The sequence below is a fragment of the Dermacentor silvarum genome, chromosome 1, assembly GCF_013339745.2.
Source record: "Dermacentor silvarum isolate Dsil-2018 chromosome 1, BIME_Dsil_1.4, whole genome shotgun sequence".
NCBI lineage: Eukaryota > Metazoa > Arthropoda > Arachnida > Ixodida > Ixodidae > Dermacentor > Dermacentor silvarum.
Window position 1 is genome coordinate 443,061,227 of NC_051154.1, and position 18,404 is coordinate 443,079,630.

General features: G+C 47.7%; 1 protein-coding gene across 1 annotated transcript in view; it reads right to left on the reverse strand.

Annotated features, from left to right (window-relative positions):
* Positions 1-18,404, reverse strand: part of LOC125944163 (O-acyltransferase like protein-like) — a 124,626-nt gene that overhangs the window by 63,006 nt on the left and 43,216 nt on the right. The window contains exons 3-8 of the mRNA XM_049664374.1: positions 16,465-16,576; positions 15,192-15,276; positions 10,123-10,205; positions 9,431-9,604; positions 7,568-7,661; positions 5,742-5,831 (exon numbers count right to left, since the gene is read on the reverse strand). Of these exons, the coding sequence (XP_049520331.1) occupies positions 5,742-5,831; positions 7,568-7,661; positions 9,431-9,604; positions 10,123-10,205; positions 15,192-15,276; positions 16,465-16,576 (638 nt within the window). The remainder of the gene's footprint in view (positions 1-5,741; positions 5,832-7,567; positions 7,662-9,430; positions 9,605-10,122; positions 10,206-15,191; positions 15,277-16,464; positions 16,577-18,404) is intronic.

Here is an 18,404-nt window from a genome sequence, read left to right on the forward strand (position 1 = left end):
CATGACTGATGCCTTCGATCTGTGAGAGTTATCGCGACAGAGCGCGCATGGAGAGGTTGAACATGAACGGAGAGATCACGGCCCCTTGGGGTGTGCCTCTCGGTGCCAGGTTGAATTGCTTCGAGCCCATAGAGCCGAGTTGTATTGTAGCTGTCCTGTCGCGTAGGAACGAACTAACGTAGTTGTAGAAACGCTTACCTAATCCTGTCTATCGAATCGAATCGAGGATGTGAGAGTGGTTTACGCGGTCGAACTCCTTCTCGAGGTCGAGCGCTAGGATGGCTCTAGTGTCTCTGGTGATCTTATCCGTGAGCGCGCATTTCAGCATCAGCATTACGTCCTGCGGGGACATGGACGGGCGGAAGCCAATTTGGTTGATCGGTAGAATCTGACGCTCCTCTACGAATTTCGTGACTCGCTTGAGGATTACGTGCTCGGCCACCTTATCCACGCAGGACGAGAGCGAGATGGGACGAAGTGAGCCTAGCGCTAAGGGTTTACCCGGCTTAGGGATAAGTATGATGGTTGCGCCGCGCCATGCAGGCGGGACGTTACCTGTCTCCCAGATTTTGTTAATGTGCTCAGTGAGAAGTTCTATGTCCTCCTCGGCGAAATTTTTAAGAAGTTTATTCTGTATACCGTCGGGACCCGGGGTCGAGCGGCAGTTGAGTTCGGAGAGGGCCGCCTTAACCTCGGCGCTAGTAAAGGGGGATCCTAGTGGATCTTCCTCCGTAGCGTCCGGGGCAGGCGGGTAATCGGATGGGGAGCTAGGTTCGGTACATAGGTAACGCGCAGCTAGCTCGTCGGTGATTTGAGTGTCGGTCTTACCCGAGATTTTTTGTTTGTGGATTAGCCTGTCTATCGTGAGTTGTTGGGATGCTTTCGATGGTTTGTCCCCTAGTAAGTGTTTTAACAGGTTCCATTTGGCACCGTTTCTCATTTGACCATCAACCGAGTTACACACTTCGTCCCAGTGTTGACGCTCTAGATTACGACAATGTGCCTCAATTTGACGATTGAGTTCAGCTATCTTTTTACGAAAGTTACGATTAAGCTTTTGCGTGCGCCATTTCGCTTGCAGTGATTTTTTAGCTTCGAGCAGGTGTGCTAGCCGGCTATCCATGCGCTTGACCTCCAGTTCGGTTTCAACGTCCTGATTCGAATTTGCAACGTCCTCTTTGAGTAGTGCGAGGAGTTCTGCTAAAGTTTCGTAGTGAATGTCGTCGCGTTTCCTGAGCTCTCGAAAACGATCCCAGTCCGTAATGCGAAACTGCCTAATTTTGTTTGTAGAGACATTTACGATCGTCTGTATAATGTAATGATCACTGCCCAGATTCTCACCTAGGTTAGTCCACGTGGGTTGGCCCGCGTGCCTAACCATCGTGAGGTCCGGGGTGCTATCGCGCGTGACCGAGTTACCTACCCGTGTGGCTGAAGTGGGATCTGTTAGGAGCGTGAGTCTATGTGTGTGCATTTGTGATACCAGGGCAGTGCCCTTACGGGAAGAGCCGCGGTACCCAAAGTCTGGATGCGTGGCATTAAAGTCTCCCGCGATTATGAACATGTGGTGCCCTGCAATTTTGTTCGCGCGCTGAAAGATGACCTGAAATGTAGTTTGCGTGTTTTTGGGTGTACTATATACGTTGAGAATAAAGGCTGACTGTTTAAGCTTTGAGTTTGGGATTAACTCTATCATAATGTGTTTGTCTTTGAGATCGGGGCGGACCTCGTGGCGAACATACGCGTACTTCTTGGAGATGAGCGTCGCTATCCCTGGCGTTCCCGCTCGATGGTCCGCCTCGGTGCGAGAGGCACGCAAAACGGGGTCGGCGGTTAGCGCTTCTTGTAAGAGAATTACGGCAGCCCGATTGGCGCTAGATTGAATGAATTGTTGCAAAGCTGCCTTCCGCTTGGGAAAGCTGAAGCAATTCCATTGCCAAATTACAAGATTGTTTGTATTAGCCATGATTACTGCATAGGGGTTGGCGCATGAACCGCCGTGTGCTGTCCTTCTAATATTTGTAACCGCGCGTGGAGCTCGGTGAGCTGGAGGGTGTGTGGGGTCATATCGGCAGCTCGGTCTGCCGCAATGTCTGCGCGGAGGCGGGCAAGTGCCTCCATGAAGTTAGGCATAGTAACGGGCTCGTCGGCCGGGTCCTCCGCCGCGCGACGCTTAGCGGCGCAATTGGCGTTCGACGAGGTAGTGTGGGCGGGTTCAACGGCCGGAGCGGCGGGCATCGGTGCCTCGACAACGCGTTCTCTCGGCTGCTGCAGGTTACGAATAAGTGCTTTGAATTCTGCGTTTTCTTTGCGCAGAAACGCTAGCTCGCGTTTGAGCTCTTGAATCTCATCTTTCTCATGCTGTGGCAAGTTACCCGACCGCGCGGAACCGCGAGTCTCACCTTTACCGGCGACTCGGTCGGCCCAGGTAGGTGTTGCAGTCGGACTCTTGGTGGTGGTAGGCAGGTGCTTCGTCGGTTGACTCGGGGCTGGTTGCTTGGGCGTCGGCTGTTGCTTGGCCGAGCCTCCTTGGGTCTGTTGGTTGTTGTTGAGCCGGCGTCTGCGGCGGCGTCGACGTCGAACGACGTAAGGGATTTGATAGCGGTTTCGGCATGTGCGGTCGCCTGTAATATGGGCCTGGCCGCATAACGCGCACTTGTGTGTCACGCACACATGGTCGGGTCCGGGGGGTTTGATACCGCAGTGTTCACAGACTTTCTCAGATGGGGTAGGGCAGACGTCTTCTCGATGCCCGACTCGGCCACAGTTTCGGCAGGTGTCGATCTGTCGCTTGTAGAGCGTGCAACGCAGCAGAAGCATACCGCAGCGCACATAGTTGGGGACTTTAAGTCCGTCGAAGAGAAGGATGATGGTGGTTGTATCCTTGATTCGTCGTACCCCCATTAACGTGGGTTTGTGTGATGAGATGAACAGGCGTTGTAGCTCTGAGTCTAGAAGGTCAGCGTCGACGCCTCGGACTGCCCCTCGGCTGGTGGTGCCAGAGGCGACTACGTAAGCGGATCTCGCTCCATCAGAACAATTTCGCATACTTTAGCGTACGCTTCGGCCGTTTGTAAGCTCGACGTGCTGATCACAAAGATATTCTGCGTGTCGTTAGTGCAAACGATATCTTCCTCTGCCGCCGTTGGCGGGAGTCGTGCAGCGAATAGTAGAGCTTGTAAGAACTTAAGCTTGTTGCACTTACGCACATCCAGTCCACCTCCGGGGCGGACGATGACACCGTGATGATCCATTGGCAGCGGAGAGAGCCGGCTGGCGGCTGCAACCCTCGTCGCAGCTCCGGTTCGCAGGGCGCCAATGCGTGCGCCGGCTGGCTTGCCGGTGGTAGTAGTTGAACATGTTGCTCGACGTCGAATTGCTTCGATCCAGCCAGGCGCACTGGCTTCATCTTGAGTGATTGGTTCTCCCTCCACCATGGCCTCAGGCATGATATCGGCGCCGCGGTGGGACGCGCCGGCGCAGGAGTACATAGTCGTGTTCAGCGTACTCAAGGCCTAGCGAGTGAGGCGAAACGTTGGTCGAAAAAAGAAGAAAATCTGGGTGGCCCGGGCCAAAACCGGTATCCGGGTGTTCCCCTAGACTCAGCGAAAACGTTGGTGATAAAATTAGGGAAGATTTCACACAGTATACCGACAAAAAGCATATCAGAAGGCGGAGCCGATGCGGAGACGTCCACTCGTCTCGACGCCCATCTCCAGTTCTCTGCCCCTAAGTGTGGGGCGGTATAAGAGAAGTTCGGACTTCTGTGCAGAGCATGTGAGGCCTGTTTCTATGAGGTGTTCCTCTATTGTGTTTAGTGCTGTCTGGAGTCGTTGTTCTATTGATCCGTCGCTACCATCACAGACCCAGATAGTAATATCGTCCGCGTATATTGTGTGATTGAGGGACTCTATGTGATTTAGTTTTTCGGGGAGTCCCATCAAGACGAGATTGAACAGCATCGGGGAGATGACATAGCTCTGCGGCATGCCCCCCCCCCCCCCCCCCCTATGTCGATCTCGAGTGACGTGTGTCCTCCGACGGAGAAGACTGCTTTCCTATCTGATAGGAAGCTCTTGATATAGTTATACGTCCGTTGCCCTAGTACTCATCGCTCGATGTTTTCCAATATGGTTGCGTGGTTTGCCTTATCAAAAAGCCTTTTTAAGATCAAGGCTCAAGATGGCCCCTGTAGAGCGCGTTTTATAGTCGATTATCTGATGCTTAAGTTGAAGCATTGCATCTTGTGTCGAAAGGTTTTTGCGAAATCCTATCATTGTATCTGGGTATATGTTATTATCCTCTAAGAAGTTATCTACTGTGTTTAAAATTACATGTTCCACTAATTTTTCTACGCAGGATGTTAGGGAGATCGGTCTGAGGTTGTCGATCTCAAGCTTTTTACCAGGTTTTGGAATAAGCGTTATCGTCGCTTTTTTCTATTGAGCTGGTACTTCTCCCTTTATCCAGCACTCGTTTATATATTCCGTTAGGTTGGTGATCGGTCCATCATCGAGGTTACTGAGAGTCTTGTTTGTTATACCGTCTGGGCCTGGGGCTGAGTTGGTGTTCAACTTTTGTAGGGCCGCGCGGATTTCTGCCTCCGTGAATTCCTCGTCTAATTTTGCGTTGATATTCCCGTTGTAGCTAGGATGGTTGCAAGGGGGTGCCTTTGTTATGTATTTCTGCTCTAATTCTTTGAGAAATTCCTCTTCGGTGCCGATAGCGTGCTACCTATTTTACTGAGATATACACATGCGACTCAGTGAGAAGTTCCGACAGAATCAAGGGCATGCAGTAAAGAATCTTTTTGATTATGTACGTTCTGTCTTATCAAGATTACCAAGCGATTGATTTTGTCGACACCATTTCATAAACTTTAAACAAAAGCAAATACTGACATCATTGTGCTTGGATAAAGCACTGCCTTTATTTTAAGTGGAACGCTGGCTTTGGAGTTGCTCTATTGCTTTCAATTGTTTCATGAGTTTCCACTCATTGGATTAACAGTATTTGTATGGTAGTGGTAGTGAGACCTTCGCCCTCAGTGGTAGCAGTGCCCTTACTACCACCGCCGCAGCTGTTTTATTTCTCTTTCACTCATCTCTTAACTACAAGTGCGTCGGCTCAACTCTTCCTATTGACAGCTGAAGGACTCAGTGATCGGTGCCTCCACATCATGTCATGTGAGCAAATGACTTTGACATAACAAGCACAATAACAAAGTGAGTTATTGAAACAGGAAAATAAACACCACGAAAATACCACAATGGCAGCCTGTAGAGAAATAGATACACTTGACACTACATGCAAACAGGCGATCAGACGCGTACGTGCGCCTAAAACTTTGATTTTGCACTATGCGAACACTTTTACCGGCTATTATATTCCGACTCCATTAAACGCCAGGAGATACGTTTCAAACCCTATCTGGCTCTGGCAGGTCTTCAGTCGATAGTTTCTTCCTTGCATTCATAATAAACCTTTACAATGATAATCATTGTACTGATGTGATTTTCCGCCAATGCATGCCTCTGTGAACGGCCTTCGCGGCCATTTTAAAACGACTACCTTTGGTGACTTTCAGTTTCGGCAGCGTAATTACGTACAACCTGAGCGCCATTGCCCGCGGTACAGCGATAGTTATGAGTGAGTAAAATGAGGACAGACTAATGGCAAATGGAGCTTTTCCAGCACGCGTTTAGCGTTTGTACCAATGGTGCAGTAGTATAGACACCCACCTGTACCAACGTCGAACCGCGATGATAATGACTGCTACGATTCCTCTTCCGTTCTTGACGCCGCTGAGTGTGTAAAACAGCAGGTACCCACTGCGAATAGATAGCCTTGAAATAAGTGCACCGGTAATGTGCCAGAAAACTTATGACAAAAATGCTCTTCATACATTGTTTTTTTTTCTTTAGCTGTCAACAACCCGCGACGTTTCATAGCGCTGGCCTGGCGAAAGTGGTTATCGCTTACATACTATATATTATCTCGCATTTGCGTAGAATATTCGTCCGTGCGGGCACTACTCGAGCACCGTCCCCATCGTTGGTAGGCCCACAAGGCTGTGAAGGCGCTTTTGTGTTTCCTGGGGGCGACTGGCCTGTGTAAACGCCTTTGACTTAGCGCTGCCTTCACGGCGCATGCGCGAACTCACCGCGTCTTTCCTTCCTCTTTCTCTCATCTTACTATTCACCTTTCCATTCCCCCAGCGTAAGGTAGCAACCAGACGCCTTTTTGGATGACATCCCTGCCTTCTCCCTTTCTTTTCTCCTCCCTGCGTAGAATACGGGGGAACAGTCCGATTGAGCGAAACTTGCTATGCTGACGGCCGAAATTATACTTTCGTCAATAACTTATATCGGCTTTTGTGGTGGACGCACCTACGTATATCAAGCCGTGTTTTATATTAGGCTGTTGCTCGCATTTCCCCACTGTGACATTCGACGTGCCACGCAGAGAGGCAAGGCAAAACAGGCAGTACACAGGAGAATGAATGTCTGTGCATAGGAAGACTTTTTGTCTCAACAAGAAAGCGCATGAAGTACTCGTCGAAAATTAAAGCGTTTTCTGCAGGCTTACGAGACCTGCCTTGCGTTCACTACGCGGTGATCTTTGCGTTCTTTGCTCTAGCTCTGAAAGGTAGCCAGTTCTTGTGTGCATGTTTCCAACAGAGAATGTACGAAAACATTACACCATGCTAATTTTGCATCCCAACTATGGACATTAAAGCGGAATAATGAGTGCCACATATGCTCATAGTGGGAGGAACGTTAGGGAACCTGTCATATTTATGTGTCGCAGCAGTGCGAAAAAGTCCTAGGCAAAGATGCAAGACAGGTATGCTCATAACATGCGATGATTGCAAGGAGGAAGTGCAACGTGAAGGCCACAACAAGCTAACGCTCAATGTAACGCACTTATTATGGCGAGACTGGGTCAGAACCAAGGAATCAGCACAATTTAAAAGAGGTATACAAGAAAACGCTGGCATGAATCCGCTGTTACAGACATTAGACACTCTGTAAAGAGTTTCTGAGCGTTCTTCATTGCTGCGTCTTTCAAAACTTTGTCACTGCGATTGTGTCTGTGTCCATAAACACACACACACACACACACACACACACACACACACACACACACACACACACACCACACACACACACACACACACACACACACACACACACACACACACACACACACACACACACACACACACACACACACACACACACACACACACACACACACACACACACACACGCACACACGCACGCACACACGCACACACATAGACACGTGCGCGCGCGCACGCACACAGGAGTTGGAGCTAGACTACATTTACAGAGAAGTAGTTACATTAACATTTCCCACCCAAACACAATGCACTTATACTAAACAAATTTTAACTTGATTTTGTGTTGTGGCCATGGAAGGGAGCTATATATTCCGTTTATAAAGCTAGAGTGAGCAGACACAAGCAATCGTTCACAGAAATTTCTTGCTTTTCTTTTTTTTGAGGAGTTGCAGACAAGCATGTCACAGATGCTCCACGTGCCTCAAGAAGAAGAAATTGTCCACAGACATGAAGGAAGCTGCCGTCAGAGTCGAGTCGTACCGATCCATGTACCCCAGGATATTCAAAGACCCAGCTGCACAGAAGGAAGGGGTGTCGCGTTTAGCATGAAAGTATATGCACATTAAAAGAAAAAGCGTATGTCAGCTTAAATGTAGTTCCTGTTTGGTGTGATACTCGAAAGCTTGAGTGAAATGTTCCACATAATAAACAAACATCAAATTAATGCACAAAATATTTGTAAGAGCAATACATTTGGGTTAGATTTTAAATGGTATGATAATTTTATAAAGCTGCATAAAATTTTATGTGTAGTTTCCATAACACATATTACGCTACGAAAGTGTTAATTATAAAGGATTTGTTTTTAAGAATGTATTAAGAAAATCTTCATTTGCAAATCATAAGTAAAAAGAAAGGCGCTCTATTACTTCAGTCTTTCTCGGAGCATTCTTTGCAAGTATTAGACACCACTCGTACCATTTATGGCTGCGAGATTATCCACTAAAGAAATCGATTTTACCACGCAAACTCAAGGAACTTTACCAGGCTGTCTCACCCTTTTTGTCTTCACTAGCGTGCTGGGTGCGACACAGTGGAGAAGCCAAGAGGGCAATGTCCCGGCCAAAAGTTGATTCGCGCGGCACCCCGTGGCGGCCGCGGTAAACTATACGCTACGCAGCACGCCGCTGCCTTTTCGGATGCCACGCGCAGCTAATGCAGCTACGCGCAGTGCAAATGTGAAATGATTATTTGTGTTTATGAGATTGCAGACATATATACCTTATATAGACATGTATGCATTTAACTCCAAGTAAGCAATTATTTATTACTGCGGATGTTCTTGCGATCGCGAAATCAGCCAATAGCTGTTGGTAGCTCCAGCCGCTTGCGATGACGCTGCCCGACGGCATTGCGGAAGCGAAAGCAGGCGGTTTTCCGCTGTTTTAACGCGACAGCATTAAGGACACCGTGTCGCAGAAAATCTGGCGTTGGCGTCAGTCTCGGCGTCGGCGTCGCGGCCAAGAAAATCATCGCGGTCCACCCCGACCACGCGGGCCCTCCGCGTGGCGCAGAGGCACTGGCGAGTGAGTGAGTGAGTGAATGAAATAACTTTATTGGAGGTCCAGCGAGGACGCGAACTCGTCACGCACCCGGCTGGTCTTACGTAGGGACCGGCAGGTCTAGCCCACCCTGGCACGCCGGACAGCTATGGATTGCTCTGAACTTGGGTCATTCTGGAAATTCATTCCAAGTGGATACGCCTTGCAAACTCACTGGCTACAATTCGTAAATCGCAATATGTGCCGTAAATTAATTAATTTAAAAGAAAATGAGTCGATTTTCTTTAATTAGTTTAATACGTGTTTTGATTTCTCAGGCAAATAATATCCGACTCTCTGAATAATCCAACTCAAGGACTAGAGTAATGTTACCTGCAGCTGGCGATTTTCTTTAAATTCCGTAAAACTTAAAAATGATTACTGTGTAATATGGAAAAACGTTTCGTGAAGCATTTTGCCGTACCAAAAGGTCGTGCCTTCTTCATTTCGCAATAAATAACACGTGCCAAAAGCAGCGGTTGCACCATTAATACAAGCAAAAAGTAGGACAGTATTCTTGCAAAAGTATAGCGTATCGTTACAAGCGAACCGTTTTCTATTTTTTAATGCCTTTGCGCCAATGCCACCGGACACATCGTTGAACTAGCTCGTTCCGATCATCAATGGCACAGTTTCTATGCCGCGCACCCAGCGTGACTAACCGAGATGCTATGTTCGAGACAGCTTTTGTAATCGCGATGTGGGCCCCACCCACAGTGCGTGCGCTTGTGCTGGCTCTTACATGTGGTAAACGCCAGCTCCGATGCAGAGTGCCCATAGACGATGTAGTAGATGCTGAAGGCACGGACGCCGTGCATGAAGCGCAGGTTGTAAGCGTTGGACGTCTTCTCGGGCGTGGACGCCAGCAGCCTCAGGTTGGCCGGCATGGAGAAGCACATCAGGACATTCACCGCCACTTGTGCGAAAAACACCACCAGGCACGCAGTAATATTAGTAACAGCTATGTAGTGTTTTTCCCCCTTTTACCACTGTACCTGACCGTAAAAAAAGGTTTAAATAGAAGGAATTATGAAACAAATCTCCAATAAATCTATCTGCTAGGCTAAGCGGCTTGTCTAGAATACAAGTGCCGCATCTAAGGTTATAATTTAGCGTGAATTGCATGGAGCCTCAAGCATTAGACTGTTGTCTTGATTCTGAAAGTTGTAGCGCGCTGTAACGCTTCTGATTCCCCCCCCCCCCAGCCCTTCTACTTGTTAGCCCTTCTTTCATTTTATCACCATTCCCTCCCTTTAACCCTTTCCCCAGCACAAGGTGGACAGCGCGTGCTTACACTGGCTAAACTTCATGGCTAATAGGTTAGAACACCTGTTTGCGTGCTCTTCAACGTCCGCCGCTGTCGTGTGTCGGCCTGTTTAACAATGGTCTACGTTGCGTTATACTAAGCTCCACCTTATACTTATGCCTACTCACCGTTCTTCTTTACATCATCGGTCGCGTATGCGTCCACAAAAGAAGCGGCCACCATGAGGCTGAGAATGGTCGCCAGGATAGTCCTGCGGAAGAGAATGGCTCAAGGCGGTATTGCAGCAGCGCGAATGACTACACGTAATTGACGAGGAGGCAGTGTGTGATAAATGGCATTCTGTGGTGGTTTAACTATAAAACGATTGCTCAGTTTCACAGATTTTCCCCTACGTCTTGTGGTGCAAGGGTCTCGACGTTGCCTGGTTGCCATAGGCTGCGTATAAAGAGGTTCGTTGAAAACATAACTTTTTGTACGAGATCACACAAACGTCAGTTGATGAGACACTGCGGCCAGGGGCTCGCTGGCAGGTATTCCTATTTAGGTAATCTGCGCACGTGGACCGATACGTGTTCCTTAACACAATAGGACCGCACGTGTCATGTGCAGCTCTGCGCACTGCGGGTCCGATATCATCCCGCCCGTGAGATATATTTTTACTTTATTTTCAGTCGTTTTACTATGTTTAATTTTGCTACATATGTGAATAAATTACCTCGCACTAAGCCTTTCTTTCAAGGCGAAGTGCTTCGAATTATATACATTATTTCATTTCCTGCATGCGGTTACTGATGGCACCTTCAGCAGTCGCAATACATTGTTTTTTTTTCGAGAATCAATGGATACCGCAATACACTGCAATTGAATACAAAAACACTGAGCTAATAATGAAAGAAGCATACAATGATAAAAAGTAAGAAGCACAACAAACGATAAGTTTGGATTGGATGGTTTCGCGTGACAAACTATGACCCGCTCTTCGCATTCGCCGTTTCGCCCTCCATATTTTCTCGACGGCACGACGCTCACGCTTTCCGGATGGCAACTCGGACCAGCCATGGCGAGACAACCGCAATATTTAAGTGTACGCCGCTAGCAATGCAGTGACAGCGGACTTCTAATACCATGACGACGTGATTGTAAAAGCGAGTTTTTATTTCTTTTAATTTTTTACACGGCGTATCGGCGGGCACATCGAAATCGAAAGTACTCAATAAGTCATAGGTTGGTACAATAAGTAAATATTAGATCAAATTCGCTGGCCAATATTTATTCGTAGTTTCTCGCATTGATGTTTACTCACACTCATCGGCACCTACTAATGCTCATACTGGCCTCCAATGAGACTCAATAGTAGTTACTCACGTTTGTTCGGATGTCCACTCACACTTGCCGACGGTCACTCCCGTTCACACTCGCGTCCACTCAAACTCACCGTCCCCACGTGACAGCGACTGATTTGAGAGTGCAGCTCTTAGGCAACCATTCCTGCCTTGAGCGCCGGCATCCCTCGGCGTCGTCCCTCGGTGTAACCGAGCGAATGAGCACAGGAAGGATGAAAGAGCGAACATGGAGCGCTGCGGGGGGTGGGGGGGGGTGAAAGACGGGCAAAGTGAAGAGAGCGCGAGGAGGAAAGCGGAGGAGGAGGGGGCAGCGGAAGCATGAGAAGCAAAGCGGAGAAGGCGGGTATGGCGAAACGGTGCGGAGGAAAGCAGAGTGCCGCACCAGACGTGTCCAGGCATGCGGCGAGCGCGTCCAAACAACCCCCTGCGCATGCGCTACTTCGCCTGCGTCTCTGCCGCTAGAGAATGCGCTCCGCGCCAGCCATGCGTTCCCGTGTTCACGCTCTTTTTCTGAACAATGAACGACGCAACCGGTAGAAATGCTTCGTCTGCCGCTGCTGCTAAGCGAGCTGCCCGAGCAGAGGCTCAGCGCTGCCACCGAGAAGACCCTGTCGTTCAGAATCAAATTATTTGCTACAATATATTGGTAATTCAAAACACATCGAAGTATTTCACAATTTTTCAGTGCACGAATTGCATCTGGTTTTAAAAAAACTTTTCGCCGTCCGCAACGCTATGATTAGAAAGAAAGCTCCACATGGATCGCGTTGAATTCGCCCAGGACAGAAATAGGTACATTTCTTATTTTAGAATGTTGCAGCAGTTATTAATTGACTAAGGCAAGAATATACACTTCGCCGGCATGTTCGCATACAAAAAGACATTTAACAAGCAACACACTGATGACAAACAATCGCTGCGTTATGTGCTTTTTGATAAACATTACGCATGAAACTTCCTCAATGCAGTCGAAACTATGCTAACGCCTACTTCAAAGCACGGTAATTTGAACAGGCTAGCATGCTCTGCAATGACGTAGGTACAAATCTGCGACCAGAATAGAATTGCTTACGTAAATATCCGCTTTTATTCGGCAGAAACTTTAACGCTGTTAAATCGGACCTTTGGCCTGGGCTGAGTGCTAGGTGCAGCCAGAGCCGACATTAAAAATTTTGCAGATTTTATCCAACTTCTTTTGAAATAATACCTGAAATAGTTAGTACCGCCACCATGTTCGGGTTAAGCGACGCTGAGTTTAGCGCTCCTGCCACTTCTGCAACACTAGTCAGAACCTTGAGCAACCAAGAATCCCCCCTTGACGTTTCGCCGACTGGTTTTATGCTTGTATGTCTCGGTGACGTCTGCAAACACCCGAATTAGCATTTTGGGTGCAATCACGCGCTCGGGCCTGCAGCATATGATGCATGGCTCTGCGTAAGCGCATGCCACGCATGGAGAGGGCGTGCAGAATCACGTTCATACAGTCGTACGCAAGCAGGGGCGCTATAATGTAAAATGATTCCAAACTGTTTTGACTCCAAGCTTCTGACGTCAAATTTACGTAACCACCGACGCAAGCATCGGGCGGTGACCCGCAGCGTTGTCTGAACAACCCAATCAAACACTCTCCTCGTTTATAGGAGGTCACCTTTGTTAGCTTTCAAAGCCAATAACATTATCTACACTCAGAGGTTTTTCTTATCTAATCGGCGGACAAGAGGCGAGGAGCACGCTCTAGTGGAGAGGGTTTCGATGGGGCCGAGCCACCACAGTGAAAATAGATAACCGCATGAAGAGGGTGGTGCCGGCTTCTCCGATTGGTCCGCTTCGCTTTACTTAGCTTGCGGTGGCTGATCGAAAATCGCGGCGGCGTGAAACGGAACGATAAGAATGCCGCTAAAACGGATCCTCAGCAAGGAAGAGTTGGCAGAGCGTCGTCGCATACGTGCCGAAAGGGCTCGATAACGTTTTACTGCCACGCAAAAAGGCTTATTATGCGCAAATAAATACATGCTCACCGGCAGGTGCGAGTAGCGAGGGCCTGAGCTATCCACGAGCAGCCATCTTCTATTCCTTTCGGAACGGGGCAGTCTGTGGCTATTCAGAAAAATTTTCAGTTTGGTTCGGCGTATTAATGCATTTTTTTCGTGAACACGTCACTTTGACGTAGTGAGTTTTCGCGGTTTTGTGAGGTCGCGCGACCGACAGGCAAAGTCGGCGCAGCCAGAAAACATTGGACCAACAGCAGAGGGCTAATGGTGAAAAGCCGTCGAATCAGGAATGAATATTTTTCTTTTGTGCGGTTTAATCATGCATAATCAGTGCGTACACGTTATATCAGATGGGGAGCTATCGCGGGTTTCGTGACGTCACGTGACAGACAGGCGAAGTTGGGAGTGGCCCGAAAATGTTTTGACCAATCGTGGAGGCTGATTACAGAAATAGGAATCAAAACAGCTTGGAATCATTTTACGTTATAGCGCCCCTGGTATGCCTGCTTGCATACACCCGTATTGCGTACACCCGTTAAAGGTATACTAAAGTACCCACGTGAGCGATGCTATAGTATAGCATCGCTCACGTGTATGCACAGTCATGTCCATGCATGAATTTCACGCGCTTCATGTGCATGAGCCCTTATACCTGCTTGCCGTGTGTACTTCTCAGCCTGCGCTAGTGCGTCTGGCCCTTTTGCAGTGGTAATCAGTACTTTGGGGAAGACGCGATAAGTACTCGACCTGAAGTAACTTCACCATGAGTTGTAACATATTTGGTGAAGAGAGTAGGTGACATGATGCTTCAGACATGTGCATCATAACGACTGATGAATAGGAAGGATTTTTATATGCAAATTAAGTGGGCCACAGCGGTCACAATGCTGTAAACTGCACCAATTGGGAGATATAAAGGGGACAAAATTGATGTATTCTACACCGCTCCAAAAATATAACACTAATGTAGGAGTAGGACTTTCGAAAATAACCTTGCAGACATTGCAACAATCCCACCTCAGTCGTATATGAAAGTAAATTTGTGCGCTTGAGATGCTATTACAGAAGCACTTTACAGAACTGCGATACCTATTTTCGGTACAGAGTCTTGAATTTGTAAACGTCGTACTTCTATTTTATTTGTAATCTTCTAAAGTTTTCTGCAATTTTACTGTAAAACTTGAACTCCTCAAAAAATTTGCTTGCGTTCCTACAAATGAACTTTCTGTCTCAAATGCAATGTATTCCATTCAAATCGGTCAAGCGTCTGTGTCATAAAAGTATTTATGCGTTTCACATGTATATGAATGGAGAATCAGAGGTAAAAGAATTTATGCATTTTACATGTATTTGAATGGATAATCGGAGTTTGCCCCGAGATAAAGCTTCCTCTTAAACCCAGCACAAACTGTTATGCTAAAGAAAACGTTAATTAGGCCAAGCTGCTATAGGAGCTAGAATATTAGTCAGATACGCTGTGCGCGCCCGTATTGCTATGCAACTTGTCTCGTGGTGTCTCCGTGCATTTGCAAGCTACTTTATGCATGTGCGCTGGCGTCTTGATATGTAGGCACGCATTGTGTCAGTTACGTCTAATAAGCAGGCGTTCGCACGTTTTTATGAATATGGCAGAGCGTCTGTAAACCCACAATCATTATTTTTGTACTTGGGAAACACCAGAATGTTTCAGGACTTCTGTCTCTGTGGTCTTAACGAGCCTCCCTAAAATAAGAAATGCACTACCCAGGCTGTACGCAAAACTGCAGATCGTAAGCCTTCGTTTCTTGCTCCGTGTACAACTAGCGAGGCATACCGCGTTCGTCGGCGTCCCTCACCTCGAAACCTTTTTACGCGGAATATATTCAAGCACAATACGCTGGTAGTTGTAAAAGAGACACTCACACGATGACGATCTGCGATGTGGTGAGCGGCGGCGTGATGTCCGTCACGCAGTCTTTCACATTTACAGTCACCGCGTCACCAATGACTGCAAAAGTGTGAACGTAAAATGTAAAACTGTGGTCTGTGTCAGCCCCAGTGAAGCAAGCACATTCAGAGAGTCCCAAGGTATATAGGATACTTTATTATTTGTATATCTAACTTGACCAATCTTTAATTGGATGTTGCATGGCGACAAAACGAAGTTTCACTTGAATATATGTCGGCAACAAGCGCACGGTTCTCCCATTTCCCGGAAACGCCTGCTTTGGACTTGGTACTAAACGTGCAGGCTTTAGAAGTGGCAAATCTATAAGCTACAAATCTATAGCTCGTCCCCGTCGAGCCACAGTCCCAAACATGCGTCATTGTGTTTCCAGTTTCGTAGCCCGTTTAGCTGTTCTTAATTTGCACGTGCAATTTCACTCAGATGACTATTTTCGACGAACACTCGTGCATATAGACCGGCATTTTGCGGCGATGCTTTTTCCGATGCTATTCATTTTCCGCTTTGTCAGTGGTCTGAACGACGCTCCGCCCGCGTTATCAATGGGATAAGCCAGCCGTGATTGATAAGAGTGACAAAGCTTGGCGCGAAATAAATCACTACGAAATCGCGATCATAATTTCCCTTTGAACTAAAAAACGAGTTAGCATTCTGGCAGAAATGTCCAGCAATAAACTTCGCATTGTCATCCGTCACGTAGCTAGAGGCCCGATGAATTGTGCAAAATTAAAAAAAAGGGAAGTTTGTGAGTTTTCTCATACAGTGCCAACAACAAACACTTGATACTGTTTTATCAATAATGATTTCCCGGCCACTGCATTCCAGTAAACTTTTCCCGAGATAGTCGCTCGGGTAATGCAGTAGTGGTTATCATGTTTGTACAAGTGCACGTAGTCTCAACAAGCTGTACTAAAGACCCCCTCAAACCTGCCTCGGCTGCCCATTGAAAAACGCTAAAGAGCGTGAGTGATACAATATGTTCCAGTTTATAAGAATGCATCACGCAAGCAGCCTAAGTTATGTGTGCATATTTTGCGTGATCCACCGGGATCATCAACGCCATCCACCATTTACCACGTGTGTGCCTGTGTGTTTGCCTATAGGTGCGTGTGGGTGCATGCGTGCTCGCTGGCACCCTTTGCGTGGTCCAAGTGTCAACTTTTGACTCGCAAGAAGCCTGTATACAAAGGCCTTCTGCCCGAATGTACTGCAAAGTAACAAATGCCGTACGGGAGCGAGCGACTGCTTGCAGCTCCTCTTCTTGGCATTCTGAGATGACGCAGATGCCCCAGCGAAAGCCGGGAACGATCGGGTTCTTCTGGTAAGCCATGAGCACAGGGGCCTGCAAGCGTTCAAGGGCGCCAACTGTGAGAAACGCAAGAGGTTAAACCAACTAAAGAATATGTTACACTTACAGGCGTTCACTTGACAGTATCTGATAGTGCTAAAGCGCTAGCACTGCACGCCTGAGGCCTGGTCACGCAAAGCCGAATCGACACCAACATGACAACGACGCCAACGAGTGGCCAACTAGTCGGCAGACCATGCCGCCGAAGGCCTGCTGACACTGAGTCAACACCACACCGACGCCGACGTCGATGATCGGTCTACAGGTCGGCAGACTGTGTCGATGAGTTGCATTATGTCATACAGGCGGACAACGCCACCGACGCGACCGACGACAGCGAGACGTCGCAGTGTAACAGGCTGTCGTGACGCTGATGAAACAAATCAGCCGACCGTCGTTTGGCCAGTCTTCAAAAGATTGCCGCAGTAACTATTATATATATATATATATATATATATATATATATATATATATATATACATATATAGTCATAACCACATAAAGCCAACAGACAACGAAGCCAAGGAAAGCATCGGGGAAATTACGTGTAGTTGAAATTGTAATGTAGAAAATAATGAAGAAAATGGAAATGAATGTGGACGAAAAGATAACTTGTCGCCGGCGGGAGCCGAACCCGCAACCTCCGCATTACGCGTGCGTTGCACTACCAATTGTGCTACAGCGACAGCCATCAGTTCGTCCACTAACTTGGGTATTTATGTTTACTAGATCTAGCCCTAGGAGTGTTAGCCAGCGCCACTCAGAACCGTGGTGGGTGGATGTGGAACATCCTTTTTAGCCCGATGGCGTCACGATACACGTGAACTTGAGAGAGCAGGCACGTGGCTAATCAACCCTCGCTGTGTCATTAGGTAGCATGCGAGGGTTTATTAGCCACGTGCCTGCTCTCCCAAGTTCACGTGTATCGTGACGCCATCGGGCTAAAAAGGATGTTCCACATCCGCCCACCACGGTTCTGAGTGGCGCTGGCTAACACTCCTAGGGCTAGATCTAGTAAACATAAATACCCAAGTTAGTGGACGAACTGATGGCTGTCGCTGTAGCACAATTGGTAGTGCAACGCACGCGTGATGCGGAGGTTGCGGGTTCGGCTCCCGCCGGCGACAAGTTATCTTTTCGTCCACTTTCATTTCCATTTTCTTCATTATTTTCTACATTCCAATTTCAACTTCACTTAATTTCCCCGATGCTTTCCTTGGCTTCGTTGTCTGTTGGCTTTATGTGGTTATGACTAATAAAATCGAGCCCATCGGTTCCCATTCTTCTTACGTATTTCATTACGAGGGTCTCGAATCTGGCAGCCTTGACGTCATTAGGTAGCATGCGGGGGTTTATTAGCCACGTGCCTGCTCTCCCAAGTTCACGTGTATCGTGACGCCATCGGGCTAAAAAGGATGTTCCACATCCGCCCACCTTGGTTCTGAGTGGCGCTGGCTAACACTCCTAGGGCTAGATCTAGCAAACATAAATACCCAAGTTAGTGGACGAACTGATGGCTGTCGCTGAGCACAATTGGTAGTGCAACGCACGAGTAATGCGGAGGTTGCGGGTTCGGCTCCCGCCGGCGACAAGTTATCTTTTCGTCCACTTTCATTTCCATTTTCCTCATTATTTTCTACATTCCAATTTCAACTACACTTAATTTCCCCGATGCTTTCCTTGGCTTCGTTGTCTGTGGGCTTTATGTGGTTATGACTAATAAAATCGAGCCCCTCGGTTCCCATTCTTCTTTCGTATATATATATATATATATATATATATATATATATATATATATATATATATTGTGAGACGTCGGCCG